Below are 14,139 nucleotides of genomic sequence, written 5' to 3'. Positions count from 1 at the left end.
TCCAGAGGATCATGCCAATTTCAATACGTATTACTAGAAATAATTCCATAGAGTGGAATTTGCGTTCCTGAAATTTTACTTCCTAAGAACATTGAAAATTACTTCGATAATTAGTTCAGTAATTGAAAGTGGCTACGTAATGTCCTCTTACCACTATACTATACATTAAATCATTATTAATAAGTAAGAACTGAAGAACCATTTAAAAAAAATCACTAGAATCCTAGGGAAATGAAAATAGAAAAAGACGCTTGGACAGGACGTTCACTGAAGACGGACCATCTAAGTTTTTATAGTCTTTTGGTTTTTAGAGTATAAGTATCTAAGCAAGTGAGTATAATATAATATAAATATGTGCTAATTATACTAATATGATTATCTTAACATAATTAATTACAATTTATAATATTAATCCAAGTGCAAGGCGCTCTGAGTAGAAAAAGTGACAAGATAAAGTCACCATGACTCGCTCATTCATACCTCTCTGCTACGCCCCGCCCCCTTCGATTATTCGATTTCCATTTTTTGAACTCGCGAAGAAAAAAATTGTTAAACGAACGGATAGAAAATGATAACATTACACAATCCAGAACCACCTAGTCGCCATTTAAAAACGAATGATTTCCCGCAGTGGGCGGAGCGAAAGGCCATTGAAATGAACCATACATAACGACGTTGTCCCGCCTTTTTCTCTTCGCCACTGATGAAACCTTCAGATCGCTTCACTTCCCTACGATAATGCCTTAGATTTATCTGAATATTCAGAACTTATCAGTATTTTCCTGGATTTTTCCAAAATTCCTGTAATCAGCCAATTGTTGTTAGACCAAACGTATTTATTTTAGACATACTTTAAACATACTTACTTATTCCTCCGCCTTTATGGGTGGAAAATATTTTTTTGCAAATTTTACGTTCATATTTGTTGGGTTTTTGTGCCGGATTTTTTTTATTTCGTCCTTTTCTCCTCATTTTTTGTGAGCTTTTATTCCTCACCAAATTTTATGTCAACTATTTCAATAATCATCTCTTCATTTCTGCAATCCCTATCCTTCCACATCTTCAAATTCCCAAATTACCTCCTTTCCATGTTCTACATCGATAATTTGTTGCAAATTCGATAATGTGACGTTTCCACATCCAACATTTGGACTCGATTTTATTTTCACAAAAAAGTCCTTTAAATTCTCAGTGTCCTAAATTTTCTAAGCAGCACTCTTGAGAAGGTGGTTTCTAGTGCCGCTTGCTTATTCGCGACTTTTGTTCAAGCTGCAGAGAAAAAAAATCTTACAGAACAGCATTCCAAAAACAGAAAGCAAGGATCTATTTTACTTATAGTACGAATTTATGCAAATTTAGTTTAATATCAGTATTTTCGCTTTTTTTTTGAAATTTGAGGCACTGAAAACCACCCCCTTAAGCTGGCTGCTTGAGAAATGGAGGGCACTCAGAATATAAAGGACTTTTTCATCACGTTTTTGCGATTCGTGTGACTTTGTCGTCCTGAAAAAAAAGCTCTAAAGAGTGTTAACGAAGACAAATTACTTTCTAAAACATGTTTCGGAATAAGATCTCAAAAATAAACAAAAATAAATAAATCAGAGGCAGGAGAAGGGATGAAGAAAAGAAATGCTAGGGAATCCCTCGCTATTTATCACGGTTATTTCGTGGATTATTCTATTGTAATAAATAGTAAATTCAATTTTTCAAGCACTGAAACATTGTTCCTTGTTTCTAACACTTTTTTTCCTCATTGGTCTTTTGTGACCATTTTCATCTACTTGATGTTCACTTTCATAAGATCTTCACGTTGTTTTCATGTTTTTCTCCTGATTTCTCCCATATTGTCTCACCCAAACCCGATTTTCACTGAAGGTCAGATATTTCCAACATGATTGAAAAGTGGAAACGAAACAGAGCGACTGTACTTTCAGTTCACTTTACAAAAAAGATAATATGTTCATCTTTACATGGATTACGTTCTTCACAAGAAACAAAATCTACATTGGGGTTTACGTTGGTTGACCACGTACACAAATAAGTTGTTGTTTTCTGATTTTTATTGCTGTATACGTTATTTTTTCCTGATCCGGCAAAGTGGGTTCCGTTCTGGCCACGCAGAAAACGTCGAGAAACTCTTGAAAATGGAGTAAATGAAGACGCCTTTCATTGTTAGCAAATTTTCAGAAATTTCCTTTTTTTTTTATTGTAATCATCCTTTTCCTCCTGAAGATCGTAGTATATCAACGTTGTGATCCGGAATATAGTACGCGTGCGATAGGCAAGCATGGAGGTCGCGACGCAACCGCGTCGTGGGATGGCGGTCCCACGGCGCGTAATAGCTAATGTGTGATAACAAATAGCAAATACTATCAATTTCCGGTAACAAATAATATTGGTAATGAAAGCAATAAATAACATACGAAATAAATAATAAATAATACACCACATACAATATGTCAATAATAAATAATACGTTATATATTAGTGTAGTAGTACATTAAACTGTTGAACTATCACAGCAAACAACCAAACTAAATTAATATTAAATAATTAATCAAATAATAATAATAATAATTAAATGGTAAATATTAACACTAATATTGAATAAATAATTAATAATATATAATAAATTACACATACAAATAACCACGGGCTGGTGTAGTGTAGCGGTTAGAGATTCCGTTGCCTGCACGATCGATCAAAGGTTCGAATCCGCCCTAGTGCTCACCAAGCCTTTCATCCCTCCGGGGTCGATAAATTGGGACCAGACTTATTTGCGAGGATAAAAACACTGACTTGATACATCCGCTAGAAATTATTCTATAGGCTATTTACACGTTCATGAATCTCAAACGATTCTGAAGTGAAGTGAAGGTGGGGGCGCACCCCAAGCGGATTGATTAACGACGGAAACTAAATCCTTCTTTATCCTCAAGTTCATCAAACTTAGAAACATCTACACGCACGTTTTTCGTTTTTTACGGTTTTTCATGGATTTTTACGTGACAAAGTTCGGATGTTCCTTCCTATTTTCAAGCGGTATCTACCAAAATCCAATCTTTTCTCATATTCGATGACGAATTCACGTAAGTGTGCAGCTCTCTTTGTTCGCCATTTTGTCTTCATTCGCCATTAGTCATCGTAGTACAGTGTCATATGTTCGCCAATGAAAATCCAGGAAAAACTTGTCACGTATTCTAGAACGTTCAAGCGCAAGTTGTTTTGCTGTTGTGCATTGTTTCAACCTTACAAGCGATATAAAGCGTATTGTCTTTACACAGTCACACGTCATTCTTTCATCCATTAATGCGCTCCGATATCTTCCCGAAGACGATATCGTTTTTTTCTTCTTCTTCTTCTCAAACCCAAGCGTATCGTAATGACGCTCTATGGGTGTAGTTTTTTGGGATCTCGTCAGCAGAATGGAAGCGATTTCGAATAATTCATGATGAAGCTAGAAATCTATAGCTGAACTGGCTTTGTAAAGCGTATTCCTAACTTTCCTTACTTTACTTTACCAAATCCATCAATACTCTTCCTTTTTTTATTGTTTTTGTTTTTCGAAAACACTGAGAATCGGTTAAAAGTAGCTGGTACCGTTTATTACATTTATTACCTGCACTTGTTGTATCAGAAATTTGTATTTTTCAATTACAGTTACAATTATATAGAAATTATGTAATTAAATATAATCTTTTCTCGGAAAATCTAATTTGACATACTATGGAATTAATTTTTCTTTTGGAATTCCAGATCAGGATCAGAGATCGCTGTTTCTTTTTTCATCCGCATTCATAACTTGTTTCGTAGCCTCAGGACTGCATCAACGATGTACAGAATTTTCCGTCTGGGTGTTTTTTTTTTCAGTTTTTTCCGTACATTCTTTTCTTCAATTGATTCTTCCTGGAACTCAAAAAGATTAAGCTTTCTTATTTAAGGGAATGAACGCAAGATAGAAAAATTTTTTACCACTATTTTGATCATTTAAAGCTCTACACTCTTGTTTTCTCTGAGGAAACTACTAGACAACAATAGAATTCTATCACACAGATTAACGTGTTAATAGCATCTTCCGAGAGAAAATCTTTAAAAATTCTATGGGGGATTTTTTTCGGTTTCAGGAATTTTTCTTAGGCATTTTCTTACGTTAATCTGCTAATTTTATAGAGTATCGTACAACAGTATATCAGGATATCGTCGTCCAATTAGATGACCTCATATTCCACAGTATTCTAGTTTTTTAATTTTTTAGGAACTTCTGGACATTTCCTGGACTCTTTTTTACATTTCTTTGTGGACGATTTTATGTCTGTTAGTTATGTTTCGTGCGATTTTTGCGAAATTTAAAACAAAATCTATTACGTTTATTTAATCGAACATTCCAGAACTTATAAGGGAGATATGCTCCGAAAGCTCGAATACTGAAAATCAGTAGCGTTTTGCCTCCATGTTTCTGACGACTCTTCAAGTGACGCCCGATAACAGCACATCAAGTGATCTCAGCTCAGAAAATTCGGAAAGTAAGCACCGTCAGGATGAATTTATTGTTCACTATTATCCAGAACTACACAAAAATATCCACTTTTCCAGATGATTCTCATCCCTTTAAAGCAACTCCACTTTCAACGTTGGAAACGTTTGCTATTGTCATATTCTTAGCACTATTCTCCTCTGTATATCTAATATATGCACAACATCATAAGGTGCTGTTTTATATGATGACGAGGTACGTTTATACTTCCACAATCCTAACAGCGCACGACTAAAACGTCGATGTTTTGTTAACGAAGAACTGGAAGTTCGTCCCAGTTCACTCGAATAATAACGGCGCATTCCGAAGCTTTTTTTTCCCCCTTTGACTGCCTTCAATGATCGATCTCATCGTTTCTTTACATTCATAACAAATACGATTTCAGTTTAATAGTTCTATGGATTGTATTTATCTACACTGCGGGTATATTGAGTGTATTGTACATGATTATTGTTGGATATGATGAAAAACCTCAAGAACAACACGAGAAAGACGTTGAAACACAACACGAATCCTCGATGTAGACGATACAGTCAACAGATAGAATTTCTAGGGATATCGATGAGATTATGCTTGTTCATTTCTTGTCTTTCGTTTTGTTGTGTAGATTTTTTTTTGTTTTTTTTTCCTCTCACCTGATTCCAAATGAAGTGATATATTGATTACGAGGACTTTTGGGAATTGTTCAACGGGGGCGAAAAACGAATCCGATTGGATGCGATCCGCGAACAGCACTCGGGGTTCAGCGTCCGAACACGCTTCGATGAACGTTTCTTCATTCATCCTTCAGAAGAAAAAAAAACGTGGCGTTGAGGACTACGACAAAAAGTTGGACATTAAGTCTTTAAACTAGCTAGAGAAGCACTAATGACAACTGCTTTTGAAGCAAATTCTCAACAAAAAAAAAAGAAAAAATGTGTAGCCGTTGGGATCTGCATCTAGACATTGGACCAGAAAAAAAATCAAAGGGAAAAACATTCATTCATCATGAATCCTAGTTTTTTTCCCCAATTTACTTGTTTTAAAGGCATCACCCCACGAATCTGAGCTGGTACGGATTTCAGGTGGAGTATTCGTATACGGGATCGTAGATTATGGAGAGAGGGGTGACCTCGTCCATTTCTTCCTAAGTGCCGTAAAAAACGGTCCGGAAGATACGGCTTCGGGTGTTGCAGCGCGCTATTTTCCACACGGAGTTCGATTGGAGCGCGCCAGCCTTGTGCACACGCCGCATCTTCCGGGCCGTTTTTTACGGCAATTAGGAAAAAATGGACGCTGAAGAAATGAAATCACCCCCTCTTCATAATCTACTATCCCGTATACGAATACTTCACCTGAAATCCGTACCACCTCAGATTACCTCAGATTCGTGGGGTGATGCCTTTAATGCATACAAGATGTTTCAGAAAAAGTAAAAAAAAAAAATTGTTCGACACTTAATGTCGCACATGTATAAAAAAACAATTAAGAAGGTCTCCTCTCATATGTCTTTCACCAGGCCGTTTTCTTACTGCGGAAGATGAAAGCTCCCTAAGCGATACTCCTCCTTAGAATTCAGGACGCTCTTAAAGGAAAGCGTTGAAGTTTTCTGAAGAGTATGAACGGAATCGACAATGTCCAAGTTTTTTTTTTATTCAAAAATTTAACCATTAATTAACTAATCGTTAACAAATCCTACAATTTCCATTCGTACAAGTACTTTTTAGTCTACTGTACGGGAATAGTAAACGCGATCTGTGGACCTTTTTGGTCTTTTCCGATTTATACGAAAAAAGACCAAAAATTGCGTTGACTTGTCGCAGCGTAACGCTAATCCCTACCATATCCTGGATCATGGATGTGTTTATGTCGGCGCATATTTATATTCAAAGAATAGTTTCTCCAATTTTATGAGAATGATTCATGATCAGCTCAAATGGCTAAAAAAACCCATCCCATTACAAATTTATTTAATTTTTCGAGCAAAAAAAAAGCTGTACAAAGTACAGGTTTGATAAAATTGGTAAGGCCACATTGAAACTGATACTTTACTGTAGACAGTATCCCAAAATCCAAAACTACTCACAGTCAGCGTAGAGCATGTTCAACCAAGCTCACGCAACGCCTCCACCGGAAATTCGGAGACTGAAGCTCCGAGGAGCTTATTTCAGCGCAGCGGAATTGTATCCAAAAAAACCAAAACTCGATCAGCGGATGTGAGAGATCGGCTGGACACCAACGCACGCCTTCGCCATAGATGCGTCGCGTCCTCCTAGTTCAACATATTCTGCGACCACTGTATGCACCCTTCCGCACCATAATATTTAAATAATGTCCAAAGTTCATGTTCCAATTATATAATCATAGAAAAAATACAAAACGTCATCGAACACATTTCATTCCATAATGTGAAACACAAAACTCGTACTACTGGTCTACGGAACGTAATCCTTGAGAGAACTAGGTTTGATCGCAAGCTAGTCCCAGCTATTCTCCATTACCATAAACAATCGCGGCTGCAATTGAATAGCATCACATTTCTGGTGCAATAAAACATTAACGTTCGCGTTGTCAAATTTAATCTGTATCACTTTTGAGGATGAAAGTTGTTTTTCTCGGTAAATCCTTGGGACAAAGAAGAATAAACAGAGGAAACAAACAGGGAAACGAAGGATAAACACGAGACCGATGCTTCACCACGCTTTCCTAGATGAAAATAAAAGAAATTCATCGTCGTTAGCTTATAAAATAAATATTTCGAGTGGTTCACGTTAACTTTTTTTCTGTTTTTCTTGGGCTAATGTTTTTTATTCTCAGAAATTCATGTGGCTCACCTTACGGAACCATTGTTTATGACATAAAATGTAGAAACTTTAATGGATATATAAGTTGGAGAGGTATTTCCGTAAAAATTACAAAAAGAACCACGCAATGCAATAAGTTGCGCTCTTTCGACAATAGATTGAATTCAGCAGATACCGTAGTGTTCAACAAATGAACCTCAGAATAACGCCCATTGTTGTGAATGCACTCACTATATACGGCGCTACGGTCACTTACGCTTGTGCCCGTCACTCTCTCTGCTCTCTGTCGTGCCCCCATCGAAAACACATCGCGTACGCCCCAGCAAACACAAGTACAATCAAGTACAACCTCATGTATCCAAAAAAAAGAGTGTAGTAACCTATTATTTCACCACTGGTTACATACGTTGGTGTAGTTTTTTGCTGACTTAATATTGTAGTAATCGCATACACAAAACCACTAAGTACAAATATTAGTACAATTAAGACTCAATGACGTTTAACGAAACTGACGATTTTGCGACCTTTCCGCGAATAGAAAGAGGCGTAGGCGTTCACGGCGTCGGCGTTGGAGTATGTTGTGTGATCATCGTTTAGTTCCCTCTAGCACTTCGGAAAAAGGCTCGTGAAATAGCTCGGTGTGGTCTGGTCTGCCCAACGACAAAACTTATTACAGGTGGTAGAACGACAGCAGTCCGTAACTTATCCACGATTACGCGTGTGGAGCAGCCTCGGCTATCTATTTGAGTTTCATGAGTTGGATTACGGACGCTGAGAACGATGAAGTTGCTCGCGAACTACTGCGTAATAAGTTGCATCGTCGAGGACACAGGATCACACGGAGCTATTTTACACACCTTTTTATCTATTATTAAGGAGAATTGGGCATGGTCACGTGAATCAGGACCGTCCTGTTCGCTGTTGCTTTGTCAGGACCGTATCCAAAATCGTACCTCATGGCTGCCATCGGGATCCATGTATATACATCTCATAATCGCTAGATGTTTTGTATGAAATGTATAATTTCATTGTCGTAATATTACTGAAAGTTGAGCATTTCCGCTCATTAATCCGCACTTACCTCTTGAAAAACATCTTTCCTTGTACTTTATTACAGCTAAAGCAGCTGTTCACTAACGATTTTTATCTCGTACCTCATCTGTAGTAACGCCTACTTGCATCATTTATGACGTGAAGAAGTGAAAACTCATCCCTTCTGTTTTTTGGACTATCTACTATTGTGAATCCCAAAAATTCACGAAAACCATGTCACCTCAAAAAAGCTATATTTCCTCCCATACCAAACTACAGATGTGTTAGAAATTCCCGTGAAGCAACGAAACTTTGTAAATCAATGCACTGCTTTTATATCAAGACTACTTACAAGCTGAACAACAAAATATTAAAAAAAAAAACGCCAAAATCAAACAACGGGTGTATATAAAACCACCTGGATTAAGATATACCTTCTGTGTAGCCGACCAGGCTCTCAAAAAAATTAGTTCATCATAAAACATCATCATAAGAAATCCATCACACAAATCTTCATAAAAGAACATCTCAATAGCTACAAAAAAAAAGCTTTTTTGATATCCAAATCGACACAATTACAACGCCGACTGTCATCACAACCGGAGAAGGCATACTTCTGGAGGTAATTACAGTATTGTGCGTGACCATCTAATAAAGCGCATAAAAAATAGAACATAATGGATAACGTGAAATTCATAAGCCAACAGAGACCCACCATATCCGGTCTTCCAATATACCAAATTATATAAGAAGTAACCAGTAAAAACAGTAATACTACCAGTAGATAATAGATACCAATCAATAGATACCAATGAATAGTTAACAAACAGCAACCACTTTTGCATTTTAGAAGTCTAGAACCACTAAAAAAGTGAAAAAGAGTTAGTTTCGAAGATTACGCACACGACATGGAAAGCATCGCTTCATCATCGTTCATCGCTTCAATGTTCCAACCAGAATAGAGGATTTGCGCAACAGAGTGCGGCTACGCAATACCTTCTAGAACTTGGGATAAATCTGAGCTAATTGTGATGATCGGACCTGCATATGAAAAGAGAACCTGGTCAAGTTCTACTAATCCTTCTGTTAATGGCATCGACGTAGGCTTGGTGGATCTGCGTCAAGAAGTGGTCGTCTGTCTGCATTAGATGAATCAGAGCGGATGCGAACTAAAATAGATTTGACTGCTATTACGGTCCCACCCGCGATCCAAAAAGCTAAAAATTATAATTGTGCAGTTGTTAGAAATGAGATTAATTTAAATAAGAACGTTAAAGAGATACAGCGATAACGAAAGTTCTAAAAAGAGCGAGGATCCATGACGCTTTACCTGTAATTTGTTAAGCGGTGGTGTAGTAGAACCAGAACAGATTGCAAAGGTCGAATCATCGGCAGGAGCGCGGCTACTAACTATCGACTCCACCTGAAAATGAGAAGACGAAATGGAGGCAACGCTTAGTTCCATTTAAAATTTGCTTTTTCTTTGCTAGGTTATTGTTTAGTAAGAAAGGAAAGTAAACAGGAGGTGATTCAGCACTTTCTGGTGACTTTGGACAGTTCAACAAAACTGTGCCAATGCAGTTTTGATGCATGATGGCACAAATGAAACTGAAAGCTAACTAAATTGTCAACATCGTAGCGGTATCGACTTACTTCATTTGCGTCTGCTTCTCCATCGCTTCCATGAACTGAGCGATTCGATAGCGCAGCCAGTGATGCAGCCGATGCAGACGTGTACATTTCCTTTAAAAATTGCAGTGATTTCTTTACGTGTGATATGGAATATAGATGTGGATAAAGATAGCGGGGTTCCAAAGAAAATTCCAACTATTGTGTATATCTTCTCTTGTCAGTTCTTGTCATGCTATTATCATAGACCAATTCATCCCAATTCAAGATTAAGAAGGTGGCATAAGATGCAGATATTCGATAGATACATGTGTTTTCTTCTGATTGAGCGATAGAGAAGTGCTTGGCCAGTTCGTTCGTGGATTCCTTACCGGTATTTTGTAAGGGTGCTGCAGAAGAGTGGTTATCACGATTGCTGGCCTGAACTCACCTGAAACTGTGCATGTTTTGGCTTAGCGGTGCGAAGCAAGTCTTTTTCGAGGTCTTCGGAAGTCAACACAGAAGAGCAAACCTGTTATTGGAAAAGAAAACTTAAAATTGAGTCCATTTGTAATGTAATAAAGGAAAATAGACAACGTCACCTTCGAAATTAGCTTAGGCTGTTCCTGAATCATAAGTTTCTGCAGCAAAACTGGCATTTCTGATACTGGAGCTCCCGTCGGCCCTTGTTCTTCACTTAGTTTTGGCTTTTCTTTATCTGGTTTTTCCTGAGAAGATGAGGAAGGCCGAGCTGCAGAAGAGTGGTTATCACGAATGCTGGCCTGAAAAAAGGATCGTTGTATTGAGCATATTTCGTTTAGGCAGATGTGCTACCAGTCGAAATGTATTCTTAACGTATACTCTAAACGATTAGCGTTAGAATAGAAGGTAGAAACTTCTTCTCACTTCTTCGTGTACTGAAAGACCTAATCTCATGCATATCATCTCAAATTTATTGTGTGGTAGCATATATATTTCTTTATCAAAGGAAGAAATGTTTTTCACCTGCACGGAAGGTGTAGTTTGTGTGGATTTCAGTAGGTCAAGCAACTGATTAGACTCATTTGGAGGCGCAACCGATTCAGGCACATTAGACGAACCGACGTCGTCGTTCGCAGGCGGCGTAGGTATCTGAAAATAACGACCGCATGACGAAAGTATACTGTTCTATACTGTATGGCGATTAATTCAATATATAGTAATAACAGCATATTCTACGTACGTAGACATAGAACAAAACAGTTATGTGTGAGGAATTACGTAAGAAACGCAAAGATAAACAAATGCCAATGATACACTTACTTTTCCAGATCTTATTTCTTCCTGCAATTTTTTGAGCAAATTGTAGAGACGAGAGCAGTCTTCTGTGGAGAAGAACCATAGGCCATAGATTTGATCTGTTGAAGGATTCAGTTGTTCTTCATCAATACCAAGAGCAACACCAACATTGGATAGGCTTTCTTAGAAGTGAAAATAAACGCAGTCTTGGAACCGATACACCAAGAAAATTCACATTCGAGAGATTTCTCTGAAGAGCAGTTTAAATTTTCATCAAAAACTTGCACCAACATAACTGTCGACAGCAATTCTATGACCTTGAATGGAACTGTTTGAAATCAGAATTAGCATATAACACCAATTTCGAATCTCGAGTACCGACGCTGTTTCTACTAGTTATCCCAAATGAAAACCGACCAATTATAACCAGCTATTTTACGCAGGAATATTTTGGCGTGAAATAACCAAAAGTGCCCAAACAAACGCCGTCATGAAAGCCGCCAAAGCGAAGTTTTTTCGTACCAATTGAACTTTATGAAGGTTGTGCTAAAACTGGAAATTCCAGCCGGATTCTGAGATTTTTTCCCTTACGACGCCGCTTTTCAACCACTCATGGAACATGCGCATAGAGAATAAGGCGATTCTTTCCAGAGAAGTTCTTGAAGGGGAAAAAAACCGACGCTAAAATAACAATGGGCGAAAAATATTTTTTTTTGTGAAACTCGCAATGTAACGTTGAATATCACAACGAAAAAGCGTATACCCTACCAAAATCTTCAGATGAACGGAATTCCCACTTCACCTGTAAAATAATCAAACTTACTGTCAGGTTTGCAGAAGAACAAATAGTGTCCTTCTAGATTCATTTTCGTCAGCGGGTTAACAGGCTCCACCATATCGTCCAAAGATTGGCGATTTGCAATGATCAGACTATAATATTAAAAAAAACATAGGGCATAATATTCAATGATTTTATATCAAGAGCTTTACCTGTAGTACGGTTTGTCAGCTCTTTGTATTATAAATAGTGCTCCTTCAATATTTGTCTTCGTCCAAGCTTTTGCAGTCACATCGAAATTGTATTTCGCAGCATGTGTTGCCTTAATATATCGTTTTTATCTCAGAAATCGTCGCAAAGGCGACAAAACATCGTTACTAACCTTGTCAATAATAGCTACAGCGCAAGGATCGATGCGCTGAATTGAGCACAAATTCCTCGCCGTTAAACTGGGATCTGCTTTCGACTTTTGTTCCATATTGGCAATCAATCTGGAACTGATAACAACATCACAAGAATTTCTAGCATTGATTATGCTTCCCATGTTGTAGAGGTGCTAATTAAAATAGACGGACACGAAGCTACGAGCGACCAAACCTGAACGCCAGATCTTTCTTGGTCACAAAAATCTTCGGATAAATTCAAGAATAGGGGATCTATGGGAACGACACGTTTTTTTCCTCAGTGCAGAGAACAGAAATCCAAATGTTACTCGCTAAAATAAGCTTAGGGTTGACTCTAAATGTGCTCTATTGCTAATACAGTCGAATTGAAAGCAGGATTTATTTTTTGCAGCAGAATTTCTCGTCCTGCCTCAAAAATCCCCCAAAACGAGGAGTTTTGTCCCGGGAACTTTAAAAAGATGGAGCTAAAAAACACGCCATAATTTCCAGATGGAGAGTAATTTACTCCTGTCTGTTTTCCTTTTTCTTCACAGGGAGGAAAGAGGCAATATCGAAAGCGTACAAGGGAAGGGTTGCATGATTTATGGTGGATCAATTCGTACTAAGAAATAGTAGGAACCTAACAGAAAACAAATGAGGGATGGGAAGCTACCACCTAGAAACGCCTGTCGTAGTCAACAAGTGCAAAATGCGAACAGAATTCCTAGGAAACAACGAGACACGCCCAACGATAATAAGACGAATTCGTGCGGATTTGAATGCGCTCGAATGATAATCTGAGACGACACGTCGAGCAACGGAGTTCGGCGTGCCGTTTATCCCCGCAACTTTTGCAGATAGCAGTGCACTTGCAGTTTTGTCGTCACCGGTGGATTGATTTTTATTTTTATTGCATAAACTGGTTGACAAATGTGTTTGAGTTAGAGCGATAGTCTTTTAATTCGTGGAATCCTCTGTGGCTGACTTGTCAGTAAGGTTGTTGAAGTTAGGATCTTTTTAAGTTAATCCCGTCGAGGGGCGAGGAACCTGTTGGATTTTTCCCTGTGGTTGGATTTACTGTGGCAGGGTTGCTGTTAAAGCATGGTATTCGACTACTTTCTTACGACAGCATTTCTTAGTCAAGGAAGAAGTGCATTCTGGTGGATAGCGCTTCAGATGGACGGCAGAGATTTCATCGATTAGTTTGACTTCGTTAGATTATAATCTAATTATTGTATATTATGACTATTGTATATCTTTTTACTTTGCTATATTATAATTGCTTCTAGGTGGAAATTGTCTCATATCTGAATATTTATTTAAATTAGGTGGTTGTACTAATGTTTGTTCACAACAACTATTCGCAGTTGGAGTTAGGACCTTTCTTTCTTTTTGTTTTACGTGTGTATTTCCTGTTTCCTGTAATTAAAACATGTGCTAAGTTTATGGTGTTTGTATGTGTTTGTCTGTGTGTTTGTTTACATGTATGTGTATGACCTTTCTTTTGTCAAATATCAGTTTTATGCGAAGGTTGTTTAAATCTTTCTTTAAAACCTTGTTTTTTCTTCCTCAAGAGATTCCTCAACTTGCCAATTCATTACTACTTTTTCCATTGGCTTCGGGTTGATTTCGAGTACCATACTGCCTAGAAGTGGTTATTGTCTTGGCTTTGTATTCATTAATTAGTTGTTTTCGTTCTCTTTTCATCTTCAAGAGTGATATCTTTCGATTATATCTTCCTTT

General features: G+C 37.7%; 3 protein-coding genes across 4 annotated transcripts; 1 reads left to right on the top strand and 2 right to left on the bottom strand.

The window, feature by feature from the left end:
* Positions 1 to 4,450: 4,450 nt before the first annotated feature.
* On the top strand, positions 4,451 to 5,058 carry RB195_003745 (uncharacterized protein; the record flags this gene model as incomplete). The annotated part of the gene is made up of 3 exons (XM_064201528.1): positions 4,451 to 4,523; positions 4,594 to 4,729; positions 4,920 to 5,058. The coding sequence occupies 3 exons, from the start codon at positions 4,451 to 4,453 to the stop codon at positions 5,056 to 5,058; spliced, it is 348 nt and encodes a 115-aa protein (XP_064057409.1).
* A 3,826-nt stretch (positions 5,059 to 8,884) lies between these two features.
* On the bottom strand, positions 8,885 to 9,194 carry RB195_003744 (uncharacterized protein; the record flags this gene model as incomplete). The annotated part of the gene is made up of 2 exons (XM_064201527.1): positions 8,885 to 8,997; positions 9,065 to 9,194. 2 exons carry the CDS (start codon positions 9,192 to 9,194, stop codon positions 8,885 to 8,887), a joined length of 243 nt encoding a protein of 80 aa, XP_064057408.1.
* Positions 9,195 to 9,290: 96 nt separating this feature from the next.
* On the bottom strand, positions 9,291 to 14,036 carry RB195_003743 (uncharacterized protein; the record flags this gene model as incomplete). 2 transcript variants are annotated; one of them, XM_064201526.1, is made up of 13 exons in its annotated part: positions 9,291 to 9,348; positions 9,410 to 9,420; positions 9,450 to 9,518; positions 9,680 to 9,772; positions 10,003 to 10,092; positions 10,409 to 10,489; positions 10,560 to 10,739; positions 10,963 to 11,088; positions 11,260 to 11,354; positions 12,059 to 12,165; positions 12,226 to 12,335; positions 12,396 to 12,504; positions 13,951 to 14,036. In XM_064201526.1, 13 exons carry the CDS (start codon positions 14,034 to 14,036, stop codon positions 9,291 to 9,293), a joined length of 1,215 nt encoding a protein of 404 aa, XP_064057406.1. The 2 variants fall into 2 exon arrangements, with proteins under 2 accessions (XP_064057406.1, XP_064057407.1); XM_064201525.1 differs by lacking the exons at positions 9,291 to 9,348; positions 13,951 to 14,036 and having other exon boundaries at positions 9,414 to 9,518; positions 12,396 to 12,557.
* Between the last annotated feature and the right edge of the window lie 103 nt (positions 14,037 to 14,139).

Source organism: Necator americanus, chromosome IV (assembly GCF_031761385.1).
Source record: "Necator americanus strain Aroian chromosome IV, whole genome shotgun sequence".
In the NCBI taxonomy this organism is placed as follows: domain Eukaryota; kingdom Metazoa; phylum Nematoda; class Chromadorea; order Rhabditida; family Ancylostomatidae; genus Necator; species Necator americanus.
This window is presented reverse-complemented; position numbering and strand designations above follow the sequence as displayed.